A 17,330-nucleotide genomic window follows, 5' to 3' on the forward strand; every position below is an offset into this window, starting at 1 on the left:
TTCAAACAAACCAAGTCCTGGCCCAGATGAGAAACTCCAGGATGAACCATGGACCGCTTCAAGCCAAAATAGAACAAAATGAGTTTAATTGGGACACGCTAGAGCTCATGGCAAAGTGAATACATCCCTAATGAGACCAAATAACGCATTTAACTACAAGTTAAAAAAGAACATTTTACAACCCATTGCTTATTGCTGTGTGGGGCACAAGCAAAGTCGACGTTGAACATTTTTTTTAAACAGAGCCCCCCATGTCAGTATGGAACGTCATAGAGGAACCAAATTGGAAAGCTTTGGCTGAAGTTGAAGCACAATGGCAAAATGGCAATGTTTAATCCTAGAACTAGGGTTATAAAATAACCTCTAGAAATAGCCTTTCAGGTTTTTATGTTGAAGTGGCAGTTTGAATGTATTATTGGACCTGTAGGCAATCACAAGACCATGTTGTCATGACAACAGCATGTGTAAGGCGAAACCTTTTGAGATTTAATGACACACTACCCAGTTATCAGCCAGTATTGAAATCATGTTTGAATACCATCTGAAATGTAGCATAGCAAATAAAATGGATGCTCTCCAGATTCAGTGAGCATTAATGATGAATGTATTTATACGCTGCAGGCCTGCTTCAGGCTGCTGGTGAGCCCAGGCTGGCTCAGCTGTTTTACAGCCAGGTTCGCTTACATCTGAACACACTGGAAGCTAAGGTAGGCTGGGAGCCAGACAGAGAAGGAGAGGTGGCAGACAGAGGTTTGTGTGACCGGCTTATCAACACAACAGGGGCTCGAGCTGAACAAATTGCCTTCTCTGTTCACTGTTATTAGACTGCAACTAACACACACACACACACACACACACACACACACACACACACACACACACACACACACACACTCACACACACTCACACATTATGTCATCATCTCATGACAATTTGCCGTCAGCATTTTGGAAAATTCACACAAAATTCAACTGATTAAATGCACTAAAGCTATAGAGATACATTTGTATGACTACTTTCCAGTAATCTGAGTTTGGTAAACAATCTGATTTACATAATATCTGTAATTGATTAAACAGACGAGAGATGTTTTGTTCCAATTGTAGGCTAGTTAGTTGGTTTGAAATAAACATATGTTTTCTCGGTCTATTGGTGTGATGACAGACATTCGCTAATACTCAAATGTATCTGTATTACTAGCTAAAATAAGCTGCTTGTAGTTGATTGTTTATTGGAGGTTATGTCTCTCTTTAGTTCTATCATTCAAACCATTGTCATCATCTATTAATAATTATTCCTCAATAACTCACATGTTCCCAACTTATATTAAATTCCAACATGTCTTTCAATGCTTGCAAGGAAAAGTAAATGACATCATGAATATTGTTCACCTTGAAGTGTCTCTGTGATGCAGCTGTGGGCTCCGAACGTGTTGCTCTGACAACAGCTTGTGTCCAGTCATCGATCAACTGCAGCCTGTGTGTGTTCGAGAACAATGTTCTGCTCAAGGATAAAAACAGTAAGTAAAGTTGAAGAGCAAACATCTGATGGGATTTGAAGTGAAGGGGAGGAGAGGCCTCACTCTACATACACTCTTCCTCTTCCTTTCTCTCTTGAAGAAATTATGTTTGTATGCATGAGGCCAGGCTCAATTTCCTCTCATTCTGCAGTAGACTGCCAGGTGTGACTTTGAATTAAATAATTCCACGAGAGTTAAACAACCCATTTCTCGGGGATGCGTTACAGCGGCGTGTCGTAGCAAACATGATGCAGGCTCTGAGTCGAATGAGCTCTCATTCCCAACCCTGCACTGAGCTGGACATCAGGCTTTGCTGCGGACAGGAAGTGCTGCTGGAGGACTTCATTTCTCTGAGGTTTTTATAGCCGAGCACAAAGTGTGACAGCTTCACGAATATCTGTCGGGACACATTGCAGTTTATACAGAGTTGGGCTTGAAGTGAATCATTTTCTAGTATAATGAGTAATACATGACCTATGGTTGAATTCTAAAGTTGTCATTTTCTATTTCTCTTTTATCCAAAAACTGGGATGTCCTGCTATGAAGGAAGTTTGATTTGTAACCCAGTGAAGTGTTTAATTTTAGATTCTGTTTTATATTTCTACACCTGCACTGATGGAAAAGCCTGGGACTTAAATTGCCAGCAAATACACTTTGGATATTGTGCAGATTACAATAACACCTTTGAGAACTTTGAAAACGGAATCATAAAATGGTGTTTATTCTTGTCCTTAAGTTATTCTCTTGTATACATTTGATTGTATATTAACATATTTAGTTTGTAGGGGAGTGTATGAGCTAAATGCTAGCGTCCGAATGCTAACAACGACAATGCTAACATACAGCAGATGTACAGTTTAAGGTAATGTTTCACCATCTTATTTTTGTGTGTTAGCATGCTAACATTTGCTTACTAAAAACAAAGTAAAGCTGAGGATGATGGGATTGTAGTTTAGATGAAAAGGGAGAGGGTCAATAGGACGGAGCCTTACAGATCCATAATTGTCTGTTTTAAATGTGTTAGCACTTCAGTAAAGTTCTTAAGATATTGCAGTCTGTATCAAAGTTGGGGGCCAACAAACTAAATATTCTGTTACAAAGCCGAGGTGTCGATATAAATTCAATCCGGATAAGTGAATATGTTTTGGTCCACTACAGGTCCTCAGTAACGCACAACACTAAGGCATCTCTACAACAATTTTAAGAAGTGTTCCGTATAATTAATAATAACGCGTTAACGCTCGCCATTATTATAGAAACCTTAACAAACCCCCACCCACCCCGTAATTCCAGTTTACCATGAATTGCATGGCAGAGAAAAAGGCAAAAGGAACTGACAGAATCTAAATGTGTTGCACTGCATGTATGATAGTATTTTAGGTACTTTAAGTACTTTATTACTTGTGATTAACCAGAGATTATAATTGTGATTGACACGATTTATATTTGTATACATTAATAACTATAAATATTCAATGTGTTCAGTAGAACAAGTTTAATGTTAAGTTATACAATCGTGCAATTGAGTAATGCAATGTGTGTGAGTTTGCGGGGGGGTTATACAGAGGGCAGCTGCTGCAGGATGCTGGGCGCTGAGAGTCGATCAGTGTATGCAAAGGAAAGCCACCGTGTTCTAAAGTACATGATTCAGCAAAAAAGCCAAGAGGGCGAGATCCCCCCAGGTGGGATACCATTATATAGTAAAAGCTGTCAGAATAATATAGAGGAAGGTGGAGATAAAACAGTGGGGGCAGAGACATTCAAACTACAAAAAGAACTAGCACAGTTTTTATCTTTACTTTGGTTTCCGTAGCCGAGTCAGGTTTTCGTTTCTAGAGAATACAAATCTATAGCATCAAACTCTGATTGTCTTGAGTTAATTATTTTGAACCTAATGGCTACTCAATTGCTACTCAACTGTACTGAAGATAAACATGTTGGTTAGGATGTCCGAAATTAACTTTCTGGCCCAGACTTGACCTTCTGAGCTCCAACGTGTACTTTTAAGGATGGAACAGTTTTCCCAGTAACAACACAGTGGCTTATCTCTGAACACCACACACCCTCCTCCACACAAACACACTATGCCAGTAATATGTTCCAGTATACCTGTATAACCCTTGATTTGTAAGTGAGCCTATTGGACACATTTCAGCACTCCAGTGGAGAGGAACCATCTGGTTTACAGACGTCTCAGATCAGAGTTCAGCTCACTACTGCTGATAGTTAGCCAGGAGGGGCTGCTGCTCCTGACCTCTGCTCGCTCACACATTACAATGTTGTATACAATTGCAACGAGCTGACCTTATAGATCTGTTCGACAAACCTAACCCTACTCCCGGAAACAAACACACTCCTCCATTCAAACTGAAGAAAACTGTAAGTATAAGCTGTACAATTCAAACACAGCTATGCAATAATTCACCTCAGCTTCTCACCTTCATTTCTAAATAATAAAAACATGTGTGAAAAAAGCATTTAAAAAACAGGGAAAAATAGAAATATAAGTGTTTCATATATTTATAATATATTATATTAAGACCTTGCCATGTTGTCTGATCTGTTCACATTGTAATTTGAGGTTGATGCAAATTGGATGAACACTCTATCATTGCGTGTTTGATTATTTCCCAGGAGCACAGCTTGATGAGACACAACATGTGGTCACAGTTCTATCCACATCCATTATGATGGTGAATTAACTTCCAACAACACAAAGGATGGAATACACTCAGCCAGCAGGGGGCGCTGTCCTTCACTTCCCCTCACCTAACATCTTTATATATTAACCATGTGGAACAAAACACAAAGAATTGAGTCAGCGGCTAATGTAAGCTTTATGGTTGACTTTACATTACATCCGTGTCACTATCCTCCATTATGAACACTGAGCTGATACCGACTGGAACACTGTAATCAATGTCTCTGCAGCGCACGGTGTGTGTGTTTGTGTGTGTGTGTGCGTGTGTGTGTGTGTGTGTGTGTGTGTGTTTGTGTGTGTTTGAGCTTTTTATGTGTGGGCTGCAATGGGAAATGATTCATTGCCATGAACCGCAAGGATTCATACATCAGTGCAACCTACAAACACACGCTTACACACACACACACACACATACGCTTACACACACACACACACACACACACACACACACACACACACACACACACACACACACACACACACACACACACACACACACACACACACACACACACACACACACACACACACACACACACACACACACAATAAACCACAAATCATCACCTTCTGCACAATAACTCAGTATGTGTAACTGCCAATTATTTGAATGGAACGCTGGACCTACACACACAGTCCAGTGTTTGGTCCATAATCTGGTAACATCGCTAGCATGAAGTCCCACGGGGCGAAAAACCACAAAGAGGTTGTTATAGTTGTTGTTTTAAACTAGACATCAAACCAAAGAGATATTTCAGTAAAAGTCCACCTTGGCCTGGTGAACACTGACATGTCACATCCTCATGACCTGTTTGTGATCCATAATCCCGGAAATTATTGACATTGTCAGACAGCATTAGTGCATTACCGAAGGAAATATTGACTCTTTTTCATTTTCATAATTGACAGCATTTTAATATTGATGTGAGCGCTGCATCGATCCTCATGCATTGACGTTCTGTCATCATGCGTCTCATAAACAGCTCTGTTAGATACACACAGATGAAAAGCAGGCCAGCGTTCATGTTGGTGTTAGTTCCTGTTCAACAGGTGCTGAAGGTACAGATTGTGCACTGCAACAGGAAACTGTTAGATATCATTTGGGTTATTTGATAGCCTCATACAGTCTGATAATTGTGTGTACGCTTTTAAATGTACATATACACTTTTCACATGCATACAGATACTTTCTCGTCCTCTCTCTCTCTCTCTCTCTCTCTCACTCACCACACACACACACACACACACACACACACACACACACACACACACACACACACACCACACACACACACACACACACACACACACACACACACACACACACACCACACACACACACACACACACACACACACACACACACACACACACACACACACACACACACACACACACACACACACACACACACACACACACAGCTGATATGTTACATCCTACATAATGGCTGCTAATGTTATTGAATATTTTATCATAACATGCACATCGGGCACAGGAGCGTGAAGTTGTTGATTTTTTAACAATGTTGCCAAGGTGACTGGCTAGGTCACAACAGGAAACACTCAACTGTTAAATGTCACAGTTTATAGCATTCTGCTGTTTAAAAATGCATGAGTTATAAACACACTCCTCCTGAATTATGTTTATGGAGCTTTGCCAGGATCCCATTATCACTTACTCTGACTATATTAGGGGGGGGGGATTTAAGGCAGCATAGTTCTGCACTCAAGTGTTTTATAGTTTTCTCATCAAATAAATACATGTTAACACAAGGTAATATGAGCATCCTTTTGAACCCATGTTTATGACCACAACATTAGTCAAAGATAAAAGTATCATTAAGGGGCAGAGAAGGATTTCTGAAGAAAAGAATAACTCCAAACGTTACTTATTTTCACAGCTAGATTAACCTGGTATGGCATCTCAAAAATATATTATAATAGTGAAAAATAGCCCTCAAATGTCTTTGCGTCTCATTTTTTTTTTTTTAAAACAAAAGTCTAAATCCCAGGGATATTAAGTTTACAGGTACAGAGACCATTTTTTACAAAACAGGAAAGTTATAGTTTAACTTCCTGTTTAAAGACTAATTGTGTGGTTGAGTGACCCGGTTACACCGTTAAGCTAAAGGCGGATAATGTGCAGCATGATGATGTTTAGTCGTCTTATTTAGCTACTTGATAGCCATCAACAATTCTAAGGCATATAAGCTTCAGACTTTTATGATTGGAGTATTTACAACAAAATGATGTCGAAGAACAAAACATGAACATCTCTTAAGCTTGTGTTAACAGCAGACCACGTTACACGCATTGAACCAAAAACATGTTCCAAAAAACGTTGACCTTGAGACAAGGGAACTGAAAGTTGTAAAATGCTGACTTATTTTCACATTTTAGGACTCATTCCTGCACCACTCTATACCAGCCGTAACGATATATCCGTCAGGCTCCAAGAAAAAGACCAAAACCTGGAAGGAATGAAGCATGAGGAGACATCTTATTGACTTCAATGCTGTATTAAATAGCTGTGGGAGCCGTGAATATACTGTGCGTGGATAATAAACACACAAACTTAAGTTGTTTTTGTATCAAGCCGTAAGGTTATAGAGGGTAACACTGAAGATTCTGACTTTTTCAATTCCTTAAAAAAAAAGATTGTTTAAGAATGTGAAAAGAAAAAATGTGTGTGTGTGTGTGTGTGTGTGTGTGTGTGTGTGTGTGTGTGTGTGTGGAGCTGTCCATGTCTGTGGTGCTGACAGTCCTAGAGTTTCCATTTCTCCTTTTTATTTGATCTCTTTTCTCTTATGTTCCACCACCTCTCTTTGTCTCCCTTTCTCTCTTTCACGCTGCTCTCCCAATTCTCCTTCTCGAAGCATTAAGTAAAAACAAAGCTTCTTTATCACGCAGTGCCTCTCATTTTCTGGGTTCTCTGCTCATTTCACTAAATTCTCTGTGACTAGTGAAAAACAAGCACTCAGTGTGTACTCTCCTCCACACAGAGGTGGGTGGAAACAGGAATCACTGCAGCAGTCTTTTTTTCTACAAACATTCTTGCAGCAAAATGGATTAATAGTGAAATGAGGTTTTGTTCTCTCTAAATAATCGGTGTCTATCCTATTACGGATCTCTTTCTTCTTTCTCTTTCTATTATATTTTGAAGATAATCTAACAGATGGTTTCCTGCAGGCGGAAATGTAGAAGTTTCAGCTCTAGTTTTTTCCCATTTCATTTCCAATGGTTGCTGTGCTGTATGATCCTAATGTGGTGTGATGTGATGACTGCTGCCAGCTGAAAGGCTTCACACAGAATCAGAGGGAGAGCCATGAGCAGGACAGGGGGAGTGGATCCTCGCTCAACATCCAGAAAAAAGAAGAAGAAACACTCCATTTGTACACTTCAATAACTTAAGAAGGACGGTGAAAAACGTTGAAGAACACACACTTTAATTATCCCACAAGGGGCCAGTACGAATACACATCTAACACATACTGTTCACATGTATTTTATGGAGGGGTGTCAGGGAGGGGCTGGCTTGTTTTATCACCCAGGATGAGTTGGGGGTTTATGGCCTTGCTCAAGGACACTTCAGCAGTTCCCTAGGAGCAGGCTTGGGATGTAACAGATTACATGTAACAGGATCACGTTATCAGGATACAAAAAAAAGGTAACTGTATTCCCTTAGATACATTCAAAATATGTAATGAGATGACTGTTCAATTTCTAAAAAATGGGGTATAACTGGCAGGATTACAGTGTTACAATACATTTTAAAATAAAGGCGGACGTTCTGCCTGCATTTTCTTTTTGGTTTTCGTTTAGGCTACTAAATGTTGGCTACAGTTGTTGTGTTTGCCTCTAATCATGTGTTCATCTAAAACAGCATTTGTAAATTATACAAATTTACAAATGCAGTTTTTTCATTTGCATTGCACTTGATATTGAGGTAATCCAATTGTAACAAAGTAATCAGGTCACATTACTTTTATATTGGTTTACTTAGATTAGGTTACTGATTAAATTGTTTACAGGTAACTAGTGATTGTAAGGGATTACATTTTGATAGTAACCCTCCCAACCCTGCCTAGGAGGTAAACTGGCAACTCTCTAACTACCAGTCCGTGGTTTCTTTGGTTTATACCGTAATTCACACCATGGACCATCTGTTGACCATCCGGTTACAAACCAAGCCCAGTGGACCGAGCTACTGCCCCCCCCCCAACTTGGCCTGACTGAAGCTAAAGCGTACGGTCAGGAAGACAGGCTGAAGACATTCATTCACCCCTCAGCTGCATCTAATCAGCTCACTATGGGCGTCTTCTTTTAACCAACTCCATGTTGCCATGATCTCCAGCAGCCAATCATCGCGCTGCAGTCAAACTTCAAAATCGTTCCCCTCTCTCCAGCAGTCAGCTGTGATTTCAGGCGTTTATGCTGTGGCCCACCTCCTCCCCATCCACCTGCAGTCATCATATTGAATCCAAAGACCACTCCTCATCAAATCCATGTCTTCAGCATCCTCTTCATCCCACTACCTCATCAAATCAGGATCTCTCACCACCAGTGTCTAGACCCAGGGGGCAGTTTCCTTTTGTACTTACGGCTTCACTTCCCCCTTAAGATATACGATATCAGGATTGGGGTCTTATCGCCATAGACTATTTACATTTCTATCATATCCTGCACATGTCAATAAATGTTGTTTAAACTAAAAATGAAGTCTATCCTGATTGAAATAATACTGTATAACCATATTTTACAAGACAGAGAGCCAGACACCTTTAAAGGATTTGTTATGAAAGACAAGCAGTCCATACATGTCCAAAAATATATTTACTCTACAGATATAAAAACAGCCTTCCTCCCATTGGAGAAACTATAATTGGCAAATGTTTGTTGTTCTTGCCAAGACTTGATCTGTTAACGTTTTCATTAATCCGTCATATTCCTTTAGCACCAATTGTAATTTATGATCAAAGTGAAGTGGGTTTCATGACAATACAGCAGGTTTCATTTTTTAAAGACAGTTTCTAGTCCTTACTAGTTTCTTTGAAAACTGTACTAAAATACATGTAAATCAATGGCAAACTTGAAGGTGAAAATCCAACTCAAACATCCATAATGCTATTGGTAAACAGTCAGCACTAAGTTCAAGTAAACACACTAGCAGTATTTCCGTTATTACCCGACCTTGACCCTAAAAACTTCTAGAAGTCCTGAGTAATATTTGCTAAATGCTCTCCCAATCCGGTACACTGAAATCTTCCCGTACAAGTTGACTGTTTCTACTGAAACGCTGTCCCACAGTACGGTCTTTACTGTGATATACAGTCAGTTTAGGCAGTGCACATCCCCATGCACTCTGCAGACCCTGCGTTTCCCTCTCTTATGAGTCACTGCGGGTGAGAATAAAGATTGGGTTCATTTCACTGTGATCAGCAACAAGCTTGAATTCACACAGACAGAAAAAAGGGGAAGAAGGGTTGGGTTCTGCTTTTCAAGGAAGCGACAGCTCACATCTAAAGCACTCGGACCGCAGGTGTTGTTGAGATGCAGGATGCAGCGGGAGATGGAAAACTGACATGTAGAAACAGTGTGTGTGCGAGTGTGTGTTTTGCAGACTAACTAAGAGAATTGGAAAGAGAATACTGATGGACTACAGCTTCTGAGAGCTGGCTGAAATGTTGTTGGAATTTCCCTCCGAGCAGAAAAAGACATTCATGCACACACATGACTACAAGGTGCAGAAAAAAGAAATGTCATCTTCAATCTTGACACCCTTTCAACCTCCTTTTCTACTTTCACGCAACCAAAGCACACTCGGTGAGGTGAAGCCGGAGTCATACAGTCCCTCATTTCACACAGACGTTACCATGACGCAATAAAGCCATTTTTGCCCGTCAGCTTATGTCACTGGAAAGGTATACCTTGCTTTCAGACTTCCAATTTCCAACATTGTTAGTAGGGTAAGGTACAAAGGAGCAGTCTAACAGCTACTAGCTCCTGATTAGTATGAACTAAATTATGAATGACCTCCTGGAAAGTCATGGGTAATCAATCATTCCTTTTGGAGGGTTTTCAATGTCCCTACTGTGAAATGAAGCTGTGTCTGATACTAAAGATATGTCTCAAAGCTCTATTTGTTTTTCTGTGGGTCGTAGTTACATTAGTTTAATGTATTGGAAACTAGAGAATATTATGACTTGCGTAAAGGCACTGCCGGCCGGATTTGAACCCAAGATCATGGACCATCAGCTCTACTAAATGACTGATTACCCGAAGAGTAATGGATCGCTGTAAAAGATCACGATCTACTCTTTGTTCCGAAGTCCTGCTGAAGTGTTTCATTGCTGAGGTGTGGCGGGGGGATAAAACATCTGCAATGATTTAAGACAGCAAAGACGACGGAGATGTTCACTTCATTCGTCTAAGTCACACTTCTTAAACCTTATTTCAGCTTCATCTGTATTCAGAATGCATTCAACAGATGTGACACCGGCACATTTTGGGATAACACGCCATCATGATTTGGGATCGTCTGTTAAAAGTGACGGCTTTTCCACTCATAATGTTAAAGGAGAGGTGTCATGCTTTTCCGGTTATTACCCGTCCCCTTGTGTGTTATGAAGGTTTTTATGCATGTAAACGGTGTGCAGAGTCACAAACCCTCAAAGTACACCCTGTAGGGAGTAAAACTCTAACACAGAAAAGACCTCCCCAAAATGCCTCGTTGGAACTTTCTCATGTTCTTCCTGGGCATTGTGACGTGTGGATACCCAGTAGCCACGCCCAGAGCTATGACGTGATATTGTCATGCGGTACCCGGAACCAAATGGACCAATCCGTGGAGCCGTTACGTTACGTCCGCGGAGCCGTTACGTTAAGCCCCCGCTGATTGACGGACTTCCTCACACACACACACTCAGTGCAGGCAGCTCTGCTGATTTCTCCTCCCTGGCTGCAGGCTGATAACAGACAGTTGGGATCGCGGTGAAATTCTCTCTGCAGACCCATTCTCACAGCGTTTATCAACCTTTTTCTTACTCAATATCAAGCCACACTTATTGTTTTTACTTCGGATGTGAGTTTGTGTGTGCTCAGGATGAGTTTGGCTGTGTATCGCTATATATAAACAAGGAAACCACACCTCCACAGAGCTCAGCGCGATTCACAACGTCCCGACCAATCAGAGCACACTGGGCTCACAGGGAGGGTGGGGGCTGGAGCTATTGGAGCTACAACGAGCCGTTTAGTGGAGAGAGTGAATACTGCTGAATACACACACTTTACAGAGATGCTGTATGCGAAACCAATGTGAGTTTGGAAAAATGCACAGTATAAATCTATTTTAGTATACCTCAACAATGGAATTATGATCAGTGGAAATGGCCATGACACCTCTCCTTTAATGTCAAAATGGCTCTGATGTCCAGATTAATGTGACCACTCCAATTCTAGGTTTACAAGATGAACCAATTTAGCAGTTATGAGTTTAAACACCAGCTCATCTTGCAAAACTGCGCACAGGATAGTAAAACCACAGAAACATCCAAAATGATTGTAACTTAGCAGACGTTCTAACGCTGGTGTTATAAGTAATATGTCTTTTAACTGATTTCTTCAATCGGATATAACAACTTGATGATAAGTCCCTCCTCATATGGCCGTAAATTCAGTCAAAGTTGCCCTAAAGCTGCCTCAGAAACGATTTTATTTCCAGTTTTTCAATGGAAACCTCATTTGTTTGGTTGTTAAGCACTTTGTCCAAGTCTGGATGCCTCGTGTTGTGTTTACTGCTGCATTTCATTGGTTATCTTGTTTTGTAACTGAGTGACTTTATGGAAATGCCTGATATATCAACCACAAGTGTATTATTCAGTGTTACTTAATGAATTCAGTTCTGACACAACTTCTGGTCTTGAACGCTGATCACTTCCTAGTCAGGTGACACATGATGGATGAGGAATATCCCACAAGAGGGCACACACACACACACACACACATACGAGGAGATGTGACATGTCAGATGGACTCGATCAACCTTTATAGACACCGCCAGATTGTTCATAAAGATATCTTGACACAAATGTATCTCAACGCTACTAAAATATCCTTGGAAATCCCTGATATTTAACAGTTGTGTTGTCTTTCTGGTCTATTCCCATCTGAAGAAAAGACCATTTCTTGTGAGAAGTTCCGCCTGCTGGGTCTCTCAAAGTAAAAAGGATATCTAAAGTGATTTGGGTCTGCGGGGGTTTGTATTCAGAGCCCACCCAGGAATCTTCGCGGGTATTTCAATGACTGGTTGACAGTTCATCCCAGAAAAGAAAACTGACATTTAGACTTAGAGATGTGCTTATGAGCAGCTGAGTCATGACTGCTTTTATCATCCAATGAAAAAGCTATTTGGAGATATCTGGGCTTATTACCTCTCAGGCTGAAATGTTCTCTGTCATCAAAGGAGAAAATAAAGGTATTAGGGAGACACTGCGGCAAGGGACGGGGAAGAGTTACAATGATGTTTAAAGGAACAATATAGGGATATGTTTTTCTGGGCCTGTCAAATCATCTTCCCGTAACTCGTTTTAGGTAGAAAGGCTAACCCTCTTCAGGTTACTTAAGAATGTAATTGTATTTAAAGAAACTCATATTGTATAAATTGAGAGAAATATCCTTTGGAAAGCAAAATACGATTTCTCGCAGTTTCTTGTTAGAGACCATGTGTCAAGCCTTAGTTCTTAGCACAGTGGCACCGTTCAAATGAATGCCCCTTTGTTTGTCATTATTACTAAATCTATTCTCCATTTCTCTCCATAGTAACACATAAATAGAAATGCAAAGCAAAAATGTGGGTTTCTACTACTCTAACATCTGAGCCCGCTCGCACTACTTCAGATCTTTGACCGGCTTTAGGATGTCGCCGAGCTTATTGCCATACCTTTGCATAAATATCATCTCATTGAATGTTCTACCATGACATGGGAAACCATTTCTGACCATTATATCCTTCTTAAACAATTCACATGAAATGTACGTGGAATGAGAAGATTACTAACTTAATTGTCGTTAATGATAAAGCTTCTGAGTTTGAAGAAGCCTTACTTTACGTTGAAGTTAAATGCAAAAATAAGATAACGTTAAGGTATTTAAAACTTTTAGTAAGGGTAAAAGGTGGGTGCATTATGGCTCAGGGCAATGTACAGGACTTGTTGAGCCGGTCATACAGAATATAGACCAGTGAACTGTACACAGGTACAAAAAACATATGGATATAGACAAAACTAAAGAACGAAGAAGGGTTTACTGTGACTTTCTCGTTATAAATTGAGAAACTTTTAACTTTGTCCTACATGTTTGATCGCAGACTACAAACATAATGGTCTAGTTTGACCTGTTATGAAATGTTCTTGATTTAGCAAATGTTTTTTCATGTTCATGGCTCAATGTATCACTGATAAAGTTTAAGATTTTAAATGAGACCCTGATTGACACCAGTTAATTCCACAAATATTGAGCATAGAGTATAGTGAATATTTAAATTATTTTTGGGGGAATTTCCCACCACAATTCCACAAAAATGTGCACATCTTAAAGCATGTATTTTCTCCTTATTGCCCATATATGGGACCTTCCTCATCACTGACATCATGTTGATTCTGGCCCATATGCTATGGATCATAATCCCATAAAGTATTTTCTCTAATCCACAGATAATTATGGGAAGTTTTTCTACTCCTGAATGCTAGTGATTTAAAGAAATTCTGTACATTTCCACAAGTAGCTATAATTAAACCCGCCGACACACAGCTGTAGGACATCTTCCAGACATTTTAACGCAGCAGCAGCAGAGGCACTTACATGGAGGTGATGTTCTGGAAAAGGTCCTCGATGCTCCCGGTGCTGTTCCCCCCGCTGCCGGTGCCCTGGAAGGACAGCAGCGGGAAGAACCTGCTGTTGTCGGACTTATTGCAGAAGATCTCCGTGGGCGAGCAGGTGCAGGTGGGCGGACAGTCCAGCAAGGAGCTCAGGTAGTTGTGAAAAAAGACGCTGAGCAGAAAAAAGACCTTCCAGCTGCACAATATCCTGGGAGGGCGACGGACGTCGAATGCGCCAAACAACGCGCCAAATCCATCCATGCTGTCACGATTCAAGTACCCAGATTTCTTCGCAACTTTGCAGCAAAGGAAAAAATGCCTCAAATCCTCCTGATCATAGCGCGTACGTGGGTGTGTGAATGCGTAACCGGTGTTCTGATCCTATTTCGCTCAATGGATTGTTAAATAACAGAAAAATCATATCTCCTTTTGAGTCCGTGCGTATCCATATGTGTGGGGGAGTGTGTGTGTGAATGTGTGTGTGGGTATGTCAGAGGTTTTGATGATGCCAGTCACGGCTCTCCTGCGCGTTAAGAAAATTCACCGCGGAGCAGGAAAACGGAGAAATCCCGAATATATTCCAAGTCCATGACATGAAGAGATCTGAGCGCATTCCCCTTTTTCTCTTCTCTTCTCCTCTTCTCTCTGCATCGCTTTATGTCATCCCTCCTTCTCCATCTCTTCACCTCTCTCTCTCTCTCTCTAACGCTGTTGCTGGTACCCGGCTGGGGGGATGGTGGAGAGACATAGAGAGAGATAGGGATGTGAGAGAGAGAGCTAGACTCCATCCTCCGAGCTTTAAGTCCCACCTACCGGACGGAGTGGAAACTGACACGGACGCACGCACACAGAGGGACGCACACGCGCTTTTGTTGGTAGTGAGTGACCCCACAGAAAATAATGTACGTTTATCCCCTCCCCCTACACACACTTTTCAGTTGTGTCTGCTGCCATCCCACATCATGTCCAGCACCATACATCCTGATTCCTGTCAGTGTGTTTATGAACATTAGCAGCTGGACAGAGCCCCTGAGGGCCTGTGTCCACACAGTGCCTTTTTCTGGGGGCCAGCTTATTTTTTTTTCTTAGTTGTTTTCTACGGTGGTCAACAGGGGCAAGCAAATAACCATACATTAGGAGAAACCATGCAAATATAATAACACAAATGTGCCAAAACACATGCAAATGAAGAAACATCTTCACCAAATTGACATAACATGCACATATATATATATTCGATATTAAAAAAGACAAGATGGTGATTCTATTCATTCATAAAAACAGCAGTGATACATTGTAAACATATCGTAGCCATGCAAAGTGCTAGGAACACTACGAACAACAATTAAGCTCCATGTGTTTTACCTGAAGTCTTGAGCATGGTACATCATTATCACACACCTCTGTTAAGATGCTCACACATTGATGTAGACCAGGGGTGGGGAACCTTTTTCCTCTCAAGGGCCATTTCAAATTTTACAACATCCTCCGAGGGCGAGAAGTACTCAGATCTTGTACTTGAGTAAAAGTAGAAGTACATAGTGTAGGAATACTCTGATAGTAGTCCAGCATTCAAAAATGTTACTCAAGTAAAATTACAAAAGTATTAGCATCCAAATATACTTCAAGTACCAAAAGTAAAAGTAGTCATTGTGCAGATTGGCCCATTTCAGAATATTATATGTTTTATAATGATTGATCATTAAAGTGTTATCGAAGCTGGTAAAGGTGCAGCTTGTTTGAATGACTTTGTATACTGCAGGGTAGCTTGTGAATTTACTCCAGGTGGAAATCCAAAGCAGTAAAGTAACTAAAGGTATTAAATAAATGTAGTGGAGTAAAAGTACAAGATTTACCTCTGATTGTAGTGGGATAGAAGTACAAAGTAGCATACATTGCCAATACTCAAGTAAAGTACAAGTATCTCAAAATTGTCCTTAAGTACAGCACTTGAGTAAATGTACTTAGTTACTTCCCACCTTTGCTATTTTAAAGTTGTTGGAGCCTATAGCCACATAGATAGAATCTTTAGTTACTTTTGAGGGACGCTATTACCCTTAGTACAATCCATTTGGCCTCAACCCAAGGTTTATTAAAGGGCCCATGTCATGGCCATTTCCACTGATCATAATTACATTGTTGAGGTATACTAAAATAGATTTATACTGTGCAATTTTCCAAACTCACATTGGTTTCGCATACAGCATCTCTGTCAAGCATGTGTATTCAGCAGTATTCACTTTCTCCACTAAACGACTCGTTGGAGCTCTTGCCCCCCCCTCCCTGTGAGCCTAGTGTGCTCCGATTGGTCAGCTCGGCCACTCTGTTCTGATTAGTCAACCACCAGAGAGGCTCCGCCCGCTTTTTTCGGGGAACATCAGTGTAATGGTACAGCTGATATTTTATACTAACTAACCGAACTGAACCTACAACTGTTGTTATAGAAGAGTGTGACGGCCCCAGGGCCTTTGTGCAGGTGTGTTGCAGGGCTTACGGTGGGGTGGAGCTGAAGAGGGTAATCAGCGCGATCACGGACACCTCCGTAGCCGGTGCTATTAATCCCAGCGACCCGGAGTCTCTCTCCAAAGCGGCTGCAGAAGGACGAACTGAGCGACCCTCTCCCCTCGACCACCTATCTCTGCATTTACCACAATAAATGTGCCGTGGTTTTGTAAACTCGTGTATGTCTCCTTGCCTTTCCGTTGTGGCCTACGAGCCGACATAACAAAGAGTAAGTTATTTTTACCTGTAATAAACTACTACTGTTTGATGAGAAATCAAATCATGGTTTGCTAATATATGAATTCAGGGAAGAAAGGATAGGCCTACTAAGTATTTCCATTAAACTTTATTTTTAGAAATGTACAAAATGAACATAAATATACATATACACACGGTATATCATCCATTCCTCCTCCTCTTGCCTGCGCACAGCCGGTGCGGTGCGGTGCCTTTTAGCACGAGGCCTCAGTAGTAGTAGAAGTCCCGTCCCCGTCATGGATTGTCCGCCAGGATCTGGCTGGACGAAATCAAATGCAAATCACAAAATATTAGAGAAACTTAGTTGTTTTAGATTCGTTAGTAGTAGTGTAATGAACAGCTTGCCTGCTAATATGCTAACCTAGCTTTGTTTACCTTGGTAGCTAACACGATATGAACGTTAGCTTGGAGGAAAGGCAACTATAATGCAGTGTAATAAAACTACTATAAACAAAAGCTAGTGGTTCATATT

The 17,330-nt window shown here is 40.9% G+C and overlaps 1 protein-coding gene across 1 annotated transcript in view; it reads right to left on the minus strand.

Moving 5' to 3' along the window:
• Window positions 1–14,700, minus strand: part of ntrk3a (neurotrophic tyrosine kinase, receptor, type 3a) — a 182,832-nt gene extending 168,132 nt beyond the window's left edge. Inside the window, exon 1 of the mRNA XM_034141125.1 lies at window positions 14,082–14,700. Coding sequence (XP_033997016.1) covers window positions 14,082–14,359 — 278 coding nt within the window. The 5' untranslated portion in view covers window positions 14,360–14,700. The remainder of the gene's footprint in view (window positions 1–14,081) is intronic.
• Between the last annotated feature and the right edge of the window lie 2,630 nt (window positions 14,701–17,330).

The sequence above is a fragment of the Trematomus bernacchii genome, unplaced genomic scaffold (assembly GCF_902827165.1).
Source record: "Trematomus bernacchii unplaced genomic scaffold, fTreBer1.1, whole genome shotgun sequence".
NCBI classification, from domain to species: Eukaryota; Metazoa; Chordata; class Actinopteri; order Perciformes; family Nototheniidae; genus Trematomus; species Trematomus bernacchii.